This window comes from Vidua macroura, chromosome 16 (assembly GCF_024509145.1).
Source record: "Vidua macroura isolate BioBank_ID:100142 chromosome 16, ASM2450914v1, whole genome shotgun sequence".
NCBI lineage: Eukaryota > Metazoa > Chordata > Aves > Passeriformes > Viduidae > Vidua > Vidua macroura.
In genome coordinates, this window is record NC_071586.1 from 12,410,768 (window position 1) to 12,422,802 (window position 12,035).

The 12,035-nt window shown below is 59.0% G+C and overlaps 1 protein-coding gene across 1 annotated transcript; it reads left to right on the forward strand.

The window, feature by feature from the left end:
- Positions 1-382: 382 nt before the first annotated feature.
- LFNG (LFNG O-fucosylpeptide 3-beta-N-acetylglucosaminyltransferase) lies at positions 383-11,657 on the forward strand. The gene is made up of 8 exons (XM_053992094.1): positions 383-783; positions 7,725-7,773; positions 8,583-8,682; positions 8,820-8,973; positions 9,064-9,149; positions 9,428-9,593; positions 9,817-9,902; positions 9,993-11,657. The coding sequence occupies exons 1-8, from the start codon at positions 388-390 to the stop codon at positions 10,057-10,059; spliced, it is 1,104 nt and encodes a 367-aa protein (XP_053848069.1). The 5' UTR covers positions 383-387; the 3' UTR covers positions 10,060-11,657.
- Positions 11,658-12,035: the final 378 nt, after the last annotated feature.

Sequence of the window (12,035 nt, forward strand, 5' to 3'; positions counted from 1 at the left end):
GGAACGATGCTCCCAGCGCGCCGGGGGCTACAGGGGACCAGAGCGTCCCCATCCCGGCTATCAGGGGAAAGGGAGGAGGAGGCACCGGCACCCTGCCCGCACCCAGCCGTGCGCTGCCGGCCGCGGGCACGGAGATGCGCAGGGCAGAGCCCGGGACCGGGCAGGACGGGGCCGGCGGAGCCGGGACGCGTGTAGGGGCTGGCAGCGAGGACGCGGGGGTCGGAGGGGCGCGGGCGGTCCGCGGGCAGGGCCGGGCGGTGCCCACGCCCCGCGTGGGGCGGCCCCGGGTCCGTCCCTCCCCGGGCGGGGCGGGCGCGGTTTAAAGGCGGCGGCGCGGCGGGGGCCGGCGGTGGCGGCGGCGCGGAGAGGCGAGGAGCGGAGGGAAGGATGCTGAAGAGCTGCGGGAGGAAACTGCTCCTGTCCCTCGTGGGCTCCATGTTCACCTGCCTCCTGGTGCTCATGGTGGAGCCGCCGGGGAGGCCGGGGCTGGCCCGGGGGGAGGCCGGCGGGGCGCAGCGGGCGCTGCAGAGCCTGGGGGCGGCGGCGGCCGTGGCTCCCCCGGCGGCGCAGGGGCCGCCCGGGCTCCGCAGCTTCGCCGATTACTTCGGGCGGCTGAGCCGAGCGCGGCGGGAGCTGCCCCCAGCCCCGCCGAGCCCCCCGCGGCCGCCGGCCGAGGACATCTCCCCCCGCGATGTGTTCATCGCCGTCAAGACCACCAAGAAGTTTCACAAGGCGCGGCTAGAGCTGCTGCTCGACACCTGGATCTCCCGCAACCGCGACATGGTAAGGGATGGGGACAGGGATGGAGACGGGGCTGGTCCTCTCCACTGGCCGGGATGGAGCGGCTCGGGACGGGCTGGAGCCCACCACGCTTCTCCGCCCCGGTCCTGGCCCTTCGTTCTGTGCGATCCGCGTGGTGCCGTAACCCAGCAAATACCACCTGCCGTTCCCTTTTCCCCCACATCGCTGAGCCGGGTGGTACTCTGAAGCTGACTGGGCTGTTCTGCGGCCAACTGTGTTTTCGGGAGGGTGAAATGCAGCGTTGAAGGGTGAGTGATGGAGAGAGCCCGACCTTGGCTCCTCACACTCAGAAGCCTCCCCAAACTCTGCTCCGGGGTCCTTTCCGCTGAGCGCCTCCCATTGCAGAGCTGGTCTGGGTTGCTTTCGGCTGGTGAAACTGAGGCACGGTGTAGGGGTGCAGCCCAGCCCGTGGGTGCCACAGTCTGGGTCAGGCCCCTGCAGCGAGGTGCCTGAAGCTGTGCTGCTCGAAGGACACCCGGTTTATCAGCCCAGGGCTGGGAGAGTGCCGGGATGTGCTGAAGCTCTTGGACGCCTTGCAAGGGACTGGGCAGGACTGGAGCTGCTGGGAACTCTTGTGGGTCTGCACCGGCTCACCCACACCGAGGCAGTTCCAGTGAGTCTGGTTCCTGACCTTACCGATGTCCTGCCCAGAGTCCTGGCAGTCCCTTACTAGTACTGAAGCAAAATTAAAAAAAAAAAAAAAAGCTGTTTCCTTAGGAAATGTGCTTTGCCATTTGCTCTTAAGACAGTTTTTCTACCCTTAGACAGCTTCCCAAAAGTAAGTTATGTCTGGTCCTAACCTTTTCTTCCTACTGTCTTCACGTGTTTCCTCCTGGCCTGGAACTCAGTTTCTTGCTTGCAAACTGTTTTCCTTGGAAATCTGGAGTGGCTGAGGGTGGAGGCCCTGGGGGAAGGATTGACCTGCCCATGCCCTCCTCACCCAAGTCTGCAAGTCTGCTGGACCTTGTGGGGTCCTGGCTCCTGCACTGTACCCCAAGAATTATCTTGCTACTTTTTTCCCCTGTGAATTGTGGGTTTTTTTTTGGTTTGGTGGGTTTCTTTCTTTTTTTTTTTTTTTTCTCTCAGATTTTCTGGGCTTGGCAGTGGATCTGCCACTTCTCCTTGGTCCAGTTATTTAATGGAAACCTCTTTTATGCTCTGCTGTCACTGCGAGGGGGTGGTGAGTGGTGGTGGAGTGAAACGCTCTTTGAGCACCTACAGATGATCCTGGGAATGGCTGCTCTTTTTTTTCTTCTCCCTCTTGTGAGCTCCGGCTTTCTTCTAGGTTTTTTTTTTTTTGTGCTTCGTTTGTCCGTTTGGATTCCCAGAGCCCTAAGGCTCGGCTCTCACGCTGTCCCCCTGGGCAAGCTAACAAAGCCCCTTTTCTCCTGGCGCAGAGAAAAGGCTTCGCAGCCTCTTGTGTGGCACTTTCCATGGGAACGAGGGAGCCGGAGCCGGCCGTGTCCAGGTCAGGTTGCCTAGAGATGAGGGCCATGAAGCCAGGGGGGCCGCAGCCCGGCGAGGTGCCTGCCTGACAAGCCAAGCCGCTGAGTGACGGCTCTTGTACAGCACTTGAGGACAAGGAGCTGCCGAGAGAGCTGGAGGCAGCACGAACTCCTGCGGAGCAAAGCAGGGCTGCGGGGATGGGGGCACAGGGGATGAGGCCGCGCTGCTGGGGGTGATCGGCTCCACTCTTCCCACACCGACACAGCCACTGTCCCTGGGAAGCTTTGAGGCAGCCTGGGCTTCCCCAAACTTGGCATCAGGTTCGGGTTTTTTCCTGCAGAGTGTGGGATTGGTGCTATGGGGCTCTTCTGTCTTCCTTCTCTGCAGTTCCTGCATCTCTTCCTTGCCTGGCCCCCTGGTTTCCATCCCAGGACGGTGATTTGGTGGCAGTGGGGCACTGCCTTCGCTCAAACGTCTCTCTTGGTCTGAGTCAGGCCTGTCTCTGCTCATCCTCTCTCACTCTGGGTTTCACTAATGGTGCTCAGGCATGTGAGCTGCTTCAGCAACATGGGGAAGTTCCTGCCCTAGAGCTGAGAATCTCCTTTGCCTGATGCTGGGTCTCTTTTTCCTGATCGCCTCTCATTCAAACTCCAGCCTCCCTCTGGCTGTTCATTAGCCAGGCACGAGGGATGCAGACACTGCTGAGAAGGGGTTAAATCCAGCAGGTAGCTCCTGCCTGGGCCCTGGCAGATAGGGGGAACAGCCATTGTGTCCTTCCTTGGCTGCTCTTTGTTCTGCCCACAATAGTCCCTGTTTCCTGCCCTCTGTCACCTCCAAGACACTGCAAAGGGCACCCCCTTCTCCTTCCTGCCTCTCTGCACAGGGAGAGCACATCCCTATTCTCCTCTAAATCTCCTCCTTGGGTTGTTCAATCCAGGCCGGACAAGCTGCTTTTGGAGAACAATTATGGCTTTTCCCCTCTTTGCTTTGGGGAGAGTTTCCAGCTGTCTCAGTATCCTTAGGATGCTGCAGTGTGGGTTGGAGAAACTTTGCGCTTGAAAGGAAGGAGAGGAGGGAGGAAAATGGCCATTAAGCAAAAACCCTGGACAGGAGCAAGTCCAAATCCACTTCTTTCTTGCCGAGTCGGGTGATTTGCAGCGGCAGAGTCGCCAAAGACACCTCTGCTGCCCCTGGGGTTACCCTGAAGGCGGCTGGGTGTCCCTGGGGCACCGCAGAGGCATCCAGGCAGCTCGGCACACGCCTCGGAGCCCGCGAGGGCTCCAGCCCGGGCCGCCGTCCCGGCAGCGTGGGATCCGCTGGCTGCCTCCCGCTCGGCGGCGCGGTAATTGAAGCCTTTGAAAAATTCCTGCTCTCGGGGCAAAGCGAACGGGTTTGCCTTCCAAAGAGCACGCTCCTCTGATGGCGGCTCCCAAATTTCTCTAGCACCTTGGCCAGGGTCCCCACCCACATGCTGGAGTGTGCTGGCATGCGAGTCTCACTTGCACTCCCACCAGAGCGGCTGGGACCGGGGACTGCTCATCCCAAACCAGCTCCGCAGTGCAGCTGCCTCCCCCCAGCCCTGGGCTGTGTGCCAGGGCCTGCTGAGCACTGTTGAGCTCGGATCGTGTGTGAGGGTCCCTCCCTGCTGTCCCCCGGGGCAGCCTGTGTAGGTTTAAGGGGTGGGAGCCCCTTAATTGCCTGTCCCAAACGATATTGCTGTCCCTGCCCATAAAAGCCCTGGAGCCGGTGAGCGGCGCGTGGAGCACCAGGCGGGAGGGTGGGGGACCCTTGCCACACAATGAACTCATTGTTTGTGGGGAGGTTATTAAAAAATTATAACATTTAAAATTACAGTGGAGGATTCTTCCTCTTGCTGAAAGGAGCAGGGGGAGGAAGGGCCTGCGGCCCTGCAAGCCCCTTCGCCGCCTCTGCAGGTCCCAGCCCTGGGATCCTGTGCCAGCACAGACCTGCCCCCAGTCCTGGGGAAAGCCACCACCATGGACTGGGGCTGCTGCCATCATGGCATGCTGTCATTGCAGGGACATCACCATCACACTGCTCCCAACTTGGTGAAGAGGGGTGGGGATTTTCCCCCCTAAACCCCGAGGCTAGAGGGAAAAGAAGAAAATTTGCTGTGGGGACTCAAAGCTGGGCAGCTCTGGCAGCATCCTGACCTGCTCCAGAGCCCCTCACCCAGCTGGAGACTGAGCCCCCCCCCCCCCCCAACAGCACTTCTTGCTGCCTCCTTTCCTCTGCACCCAAGTGGGGTGGCTGTGAAAAGGGTACTGGGGTGCTCCATCCTCTCCCAGCATGGGGAAGTGAGATGTGGCACAGGCTCAGGATTTGTGCACTACAGAGTCACGGGGTGCCTGCCTGGCCGAGGTTCCCCTTTTGGTGGGTGTGCTGGTGGGATAGTGGCAGGCATGAGGTATGCTGAGAGTGTGTCACCCTGGGAAGTCACAGAACTCCTCGGCCAGGCAGCACAGCGAGGGCCACGATGACCCTGGGGTGGCCCTGGCTGGTGGGACAGCTTGTGCAGCACCCAGCCACGAGCAACCCACGAGCTCCAGCAGCACGGGGGAAATGAGTCACCCTGAAAGGAGAAATGAAGGCGAGGAAAGGAAAAAAAAAAAAAAAAAGAGCCCTCCCCAAGGGTGAGGAAGAGGCAGTGGGGGGCTGCCTGGCTCCTGGCAGGCAGCTGGGGGGGCTGACCCCATTCTGGCCACGGGGATCCCGGGTGCCGCTCAGTCCCGGCCGCGGGGCCGTGCATTGTGCGGGGCTGCAAGGAGCGCTGGCAGCTATTGTTCGGCAGGGATTTGGCATCCTGTGTTTCTTGAAGCTGCAGTTCTGAGAACAATGAGGTTTCCTGCAGGGGCTGGGGGGGTGCAGCGGGCCTTTCCTCTCTTGCACCCTGCAGGAAAAGTTACTGGGGAGGGTGGTCCAAGAGGTCCTTGCACCCCTCGGTGCTGTGTCTGGCACAGGGGCCAAGTGGGAGAGCGGTGGCTGTAAGGGCTGGGAGTGCTTTCTGGCCCTGCTGGGTCTGGAGGTGGTGGTTTACAGGTGACAGCTCAAGGATGTTGGCTGCAGTGTCCACTTGCACCACTATAAACTGGATGCTGCCCTCACATCTGGCATCCCGCTTGGGAGATGCCAAAGGTGGACTCATGTTTTTCACTTGTTCTCATCCTTCCCTGGCCTATTCCCTCCCAGGCTTGGCTGTCACCTCTGCTCCTCTCCCCTGCAGCCCCAAGTAAAGGGCCATGCAGGCAAGGTGCATGTCGCATCCAAGAAACACAAATTAATTACAAAATTAATTTCAAAATTAATTTAAAAAATGAAGCCTTTAATTGTTTTAGTTTTAATTGAATGTCATGGTGGGGTTGGGAGGGATGTGAGAAACCTGTGAGGGCCCAGTAGGTGCCCACATGGTGTGACTTGCAGCTGTGTGCCCCTGTCCCAGTCCCTGAGGTGCCACCTGGTCCACCCGCACCAGGAATATTACAGGGATGTGTGTGGGGAGAGGCCGAGGGGAGATGCCTGGGTAGGACGAAACATTTCGGTGCAGGCGAGTAATAAACAATTGTCCCTGTGCTCTATTTATAGAGGCTGAGTGCAGGATTCGTTATGGGGTTATTTTTGGAGCAGCTGAAGGCAGTTGCTGGACGGCGCTTCTGAGCTAATCAAGCAAACATTTTCTGTCTCGCCTGTGCACAGGCTGTGTTCTCTCTGCCCCCCCCCCCCCCCAGCAAGGCTGAAACCTCGGCTGGAGTGCCAACCCCGCTGTGTGCTGGGGTTGTCTCAGGCATCCTTGGATGCTGTCCTGCTGCCCTGGTTCAATTTGTACCCCAAGCAGTTGCCTGACCCCTCCCTGAGCACCTGGGGGAAATGGGGACCAGCAGCTGTACCCCGAGTTGGTTGGGGTGACACCCCCTCCTCTACACACAGCACTGACCTTGTGACACCCCAGCAGTGACGTGTCCATGGAGCCACAGCAACCACGGGCATCCTTGGCCCTGCAGCTGATGGGTCCCTGTCCCCCAGCTATCCCTTCCTCACCAGCATTTCCCCATTCCCGCTGCTCAGAGCCTTCCTGACCTCTGTCCCTCCCCACAAGCCAGGCTGCACAGCAGGCTGTGCATTTGTGAGAACTTGCCTTCCCACCTCCTCCATCATTTTTTCCCCCCACTTTTTCTTTTCTCCTTTTCAAGCCCCAAAGGTCACTTGTAGCCCCGTCCCCTCCCATTGAGCCTCACTGCAGCTCCGGGCTCTCCCCACCAGCCCCGGCTGGGGACCTGAGCAAACAGGGCCGGGTTAACCAGTGCAGCTGTATGCTAATGACGGCTGCCCGCTTAACTCTCCTCGCTGAGTAAAGTCAACCCCACTATTGTACCCAGCTCCTCAAACAAGCCACAAAACCCCAGCGCGTTCCCGGGGCCGGCTGCGGGGTGGCACCCAATTTCCAGCTCACTTGTAATTCATCATCCCCAGCGCTCCATCGTCCCCCCTCTGCTGCCTCCTGCCTTTCCCCCCAGCCCTTTTGTCTTTCTTCCTTTGCCCTTTTGTGCACGTCTGGTTTTTAATAGCGCTTGGCAGCTGGTTGTGGTTTCTCTCCTCCAGCTTTGTTTGCTGCCCGCTGATTGATGGCGATGCCTTTCCCACCCCCTGCTCTCTCCTCCTGCTTCTCGTCCTTCCCCAAATCCCAGGCCCGGAGCAGCCCCTCCAGTCCTCCTTCCTGGGTGACATATGCCAGGAATTAGCTGTGTAAATAGAGGAGTGCAGCCGGGCAGGCAGCTCAGGGGCGCAGGGAGGCAGTCGGGTGCTGCCTGGCACCGTGGGATTGTGCTGGGATGGGGCAGTGGGGAACCATCCCCTTCTTGGGGCTGGCAAGTGGCACTCACTGGCACCGTCTCAGCCCCCTTGGGTAGGACACAGGGAGCAGAGGGGAGTCGTGGAGGCATTGTACAAGTGGCCAAGGACAGCCATGTGCTGTTGACACAGGTGGGGACGCGGTTGGGAGCCGGCGCCACGGGCAAACACACCTGCCTGGGCGGCTGCTCCGGCACCCCCGGCCACGCGCGCCGGCTCAAGGCTGAAATCCCTGCTCAGATCAGGCCGCGCTCTGCACCTGCTCCCTTCCCTGCTCCCGCCTCCCCTTGTGCTGGGGACAGCCCCCATGGCCCCCAGCACCTCCCTGCCAGCTGCTGCCCTGTGCAAAAGGCAGGAGGACGGGGATGCTCTGTGTGGGGGCTGGGGTTTGTGCCCAAGGGGAGCTCAGCACCCGTCCTGGTCTGGAGCTGGGTGTGTTGTGTGGCTGCCTGGCTCTCCAGTGCCACTTGGGGTTTTGACAAGGGGGAAGAAGTCACTATCAGCTTCCTGGAGGAACTGATCTCAGGTGCTACACAGGGGTGCTGTGTCACATCCAGAGCCACATGGTCTCAGCCCCTTGGTCCTCAGAGGTGCCTTGTCTTCTCTTTCAGACCTTCATCTTCACTGACGGGGAGGATGAGGAGCTGAAGAAGCAAGCACGTGAGTCTGTGGCTCTTGTTCCTTTGTGTGTGTGACCTGGCCAGGTCCCCTGAAAAGCTCCCACCTGTTGCCCTGGGAATTCTGAAAAAGCCCTTGCCACAGGAATGTGGGTTGAGAATGACACAATTTGTTTCACTGATGATGCCTAAAGCACCCTCTGTCTGGGAGCCCCATCTGGGGGCAGGTTTACTTCCCAGTCAGCCCAGCCCATCCCCTGCATGGTGCTGCTGGGGATCACAGTAACAGGGTGGGGTGCCTTTGCACCACTTTGTCCCTGGGGTGAGTTGGGATTGATGGCAATGAAGACAGGGTTTCATGGGAGCATTTTCCGGGCTGGGGTCAGCGTGGTCTATTCTCCCCATGCAAATGACTCCTTTTCAGGCTGGCAAGTGATTGCCTTTGAGCTGGGCAAGAAAAATAGGGCAGGATTTTTGCTACCATGTCCTGGGCAAGCTCAGGGCTCACAGACACCCCTTCACCCCCAGGATGGCTGGTGCACCCTGGGCAAGGTGATGTGGGGTGGCATCATGCTTAAAACCTGGATAGGGATGATCGATGGTGCATCTGCTTCATCCACATTCCTTATTCATCGCTTCCCTTCTCTCACATGGACAAAAAAGACATTCCCCTGAAAATCCATCATTTGCCCAAAACAACAACAATGTGGGTCACTGAGCATCGGCATCATACATGAGTTTCCATCCCCCTGGCACACCTGGGACATGTGTGGTGAAGTGTCACTGTTTGAGTGTGTGGGGAGGTGTAGGATGCACCAATGCTGGGTTTTGACCCCTCTTTTTTCCCTGCAGGAAATGTCATCAACACCAACTGCTCGGCTGCCCACAGCCGCCAGGCGCTGTCCTGCAAGATGGCCGTGGAGTACGACAAGTTCATCGAGTCTGGCAGAAAGTAAGCGGTGCCCGGGGCTGCTGTGGGGGATGACAGGGCTGAAGGTGCAAACAGAGACCATCTGTGGTTTTGGGGTTGTACCTCAGCATGGGGATGGGCAGCGGCCCCGGGTGGGTGTGACACTGCTGTCACTGCAGGTGGTTCTGCCATGTGGACGATGACAACTACGTGAACGTGCGGATGCTGGTGAAGCTGCTCTCCAGCTACCTGCACACACAGGACATCTACATCGGGAAGCCCAGCCTGGACCGGCCCATCCAGGCTACGGAGAGGATCAGCGAGAACAAGATGGTGAGCGTGGGGAGAGCGTGGGGCTGGTTTAATTTGAGCTGCGTGGAGAAGGAGCTGTTGTCTCACTGCGCTGGTTCCCCTCTATCGCAGCATCCTGTGCATTTCTGGTTTGCCACGGGTGGAGCAGGGTTCTGTATCAGCCGAGGGCTGGCACTGAAGATGAGCCCTTGGGCCAGGTAAGAGCATTGGCACTGCGCTCCCAGGGGGAATCCTCATGGTCCCCAGGGCATAGAGGGGTGACATTTTTGGGGATGGGTGCTGGACCCACAACCTTTCTCTCTTTGCCTTCTGGGGGTGTCTGCAGGGAGCTTGGAAACAAGCTGGGAAGGGTTTCAGTTCCCTCAAAGTGATTTTTAATCAGAGCTGGGCACCCACTGGCCAAGCCCAGAATCCTACAGGGTGCCCACATCCCCTGGGCCTTGCTCCTCTGCAGCCCCTCTCTGTCTCCCCACAGTGGGGGTCACTTCATGAGCACTGCAGAGAAGATCCGCCTGCCTGACGACTGCACCATCGGCTACATCATCGAGTCCGTGCTGGGCGTGAAGCTCATCAGGAGCAACCTCTTCCACTCCCACCTGGAGAACCTCCACCAGGTGCCCAAGTCAGAGATCCACAAACAGGTACCTCAAGTTGTCACCTAAAAATTGGGCAGCAAGGCTAAGATACTGATTGATGTATGACCAAAACAGTAGAGGGGAAAAGCCCCATCGGCCTATCGCCGTGGGGTGATGCAAAGTGTCACTGGAGGCTTTGGGAAATGGGGTGAATTTTGCAGCTCCCCTTTCCTCTGCTTGATCCTTACGGCCATGTCGGCCACTTCACCCCTCTGTGCTTGCCCCCCAGGTGACACTGAGCTATGGCATGTTTGAAAACAAGCGCAACTCCATCCACATGAAGGGAGCCTTCTCTGTCGAGGAGGACCCATCCAGGTGAGCTGGGGGCCCCTGTTCCCCTCAAACCGGGCTGCCGTGGGGCCGCCGCCGTGCCGTGCTCAGCTTTGCTCCTCTCCTCCTCCTCAGGTTCCGCTCCGTGCACTGCCTGCTGTACCCCGACACGCCGTGGTGCCCCACCAACATAGTTTACTAGGAGGTGCACGTGCCCTCCAACCTCGTCCCGAGTTCCCCCGGTATCCGACGGGCGTGCGGGACCTGCGTGCGGGTGTGTCGGTCCGGCCTCGCCGCGAGGCGGACGGACGGACGTCGTTGCTGTGGTATTGCACAGTGTGTGTGTACTGAAGGCTGCTGTGCGGCCCCTTGACCCCTGCCCTGCCTGCCTGGCTGCCCGTGCCCGCTGCCTGGTCCGGCCGGGATGGTGGAGAGGGACGGGAACTGAGCACTTAACCGCCGGGCACCCCGCGGCTGGCGGGCCCCACGCCATGCGTGGGGAGCGGCCGCAGCGCGGGGCCCTGCCCCACCCCGGGCTTGCTTCTCCTTGATGTTTTTTTTTTTTTTTTCCTTTCAAATGTTTTTTTTGGTGTGTTCTTCCCTTCTTTGCATCTACCCCCCCAACCCGCTCCCATAACCCCTCACCCAGCCCATCCTCTCTCCCAGTCCCAAAATCTCAGCAGCGAAGCTCTGGCTCCCAGTTCGGATGAGGGGTCCCTGTGAGTTCTGCTCCCTGGCTCAGCAGGCAGGCACAGCAGGCAGAGGTGGGCAGGGGAAGCCTCTGGCCATGGCAACATCTCCTCCGGGGTCCTGCAAAGCTGCTGGGTGCTGCACAGCCTCACTGGAGGGAGATGGCGGGGTGGCTGGGAGCCGGTGTTGGTGTTAACTCCATTTCCCAGAGCTCCCCCGTCACGGGTGAAGCGCTGCCAGCAGCATCGGTGGGTGAACTATTTAGAGACTGGTGTAAAGGCTCTCTGTAATTACAGGTGTGGGAGGAGGGATTTTCCAGAGCTGCTGCAGTGGGGTGGGCACTGTGTTTGTCCAGGGTCTCCCTCCAGTGCTGCTTGGGCAGCCCTGCAGCTTTGCAAAGGAACACCTCGAGGTCTGCCCGGGGGCTGTGTGGGTGTCCCCTGTGGAGCCAGAACATCCTTGAGCTTTCCCTGGCTGTGGGTGCTGCCCAGGAGGCACCTGACCAGCTGGGCACCTGCCACAGGCAGGTAGCATCTCCCAAGCCTCCCATTGTGCTCTCCCTGATGGAGAGGGATTTATCCAGGGAGGGAGAGGGACCCCGCATCCTCCGAGAGCTGCCCTGCCTGCCAACACCAGCCCTCTCTCTGCCCCTGGGCCGAACCAGAGCTGAACATTTCCAACTTGAAGCTGAGTGAAAATAGCCCATAATGGGTGTGTTGTAAATATGTTATTGAGCCAGTATTTTTTTTACTGTGCCTTTTTTTTTTAAGAAAAGAAAAAAACACATTGAGAAATATGTAGATTTTAAAATGCTTTTTATACATTTTCTGTGGATCAGAAAAAGAAAAATCCCCGACCTTTGATAATCTGTTTAAGAAAGAAAAAAAAAAAATTGCGATGTCTTGTAACTATCACTTAATTTATATGTTCCAGTATCTGGAATGTCACTCTGTGCTTTCTGTAACTAGGATGTGTTTAAAGCAATAGATGTGGGAAGGGGAGCCAGCATGGACAGTGTGTTCTCAGGGACCTGAACCCGATCGCTGCCACGGGGTTCCCGTGGGAGCGGTCACCAATAAAGCGGCTTTTTTGCTGACCACAGTCACCTGGTCCCGGGCTCCCGTGTCTCTTTATGGATGTGCTGCTCTGAACACCCCTTGATCCCCTGCAGATGTTATCACCTCTGGCCGAGCTCATAGGGATGCTCTGAGGAGGGGCTGCGCCTCCGTCCCTTTTTTCCCACGGGTACTGGGATCCTGCTGGCCATTTGCATCCCAGGGTGTGAGGGTCCTCTCCTCCTTCCCCTTCCCAAAAGGCTCGGGCTGGGCTTGGCACCTCAGGGCTGGTTTTTCCCAGGCTCAGGGGTGGGAGGGAGGCGGTGGGGATGAGGTGAGAGCCGGTTGTTAGCAGGGTGTTGTTAACAGCCGGCGGGCAGGCGTGTGCGTGGGAAGGTTGGGGGCTGCGGGGGAGGAGGAGCCCCTTCCCTCC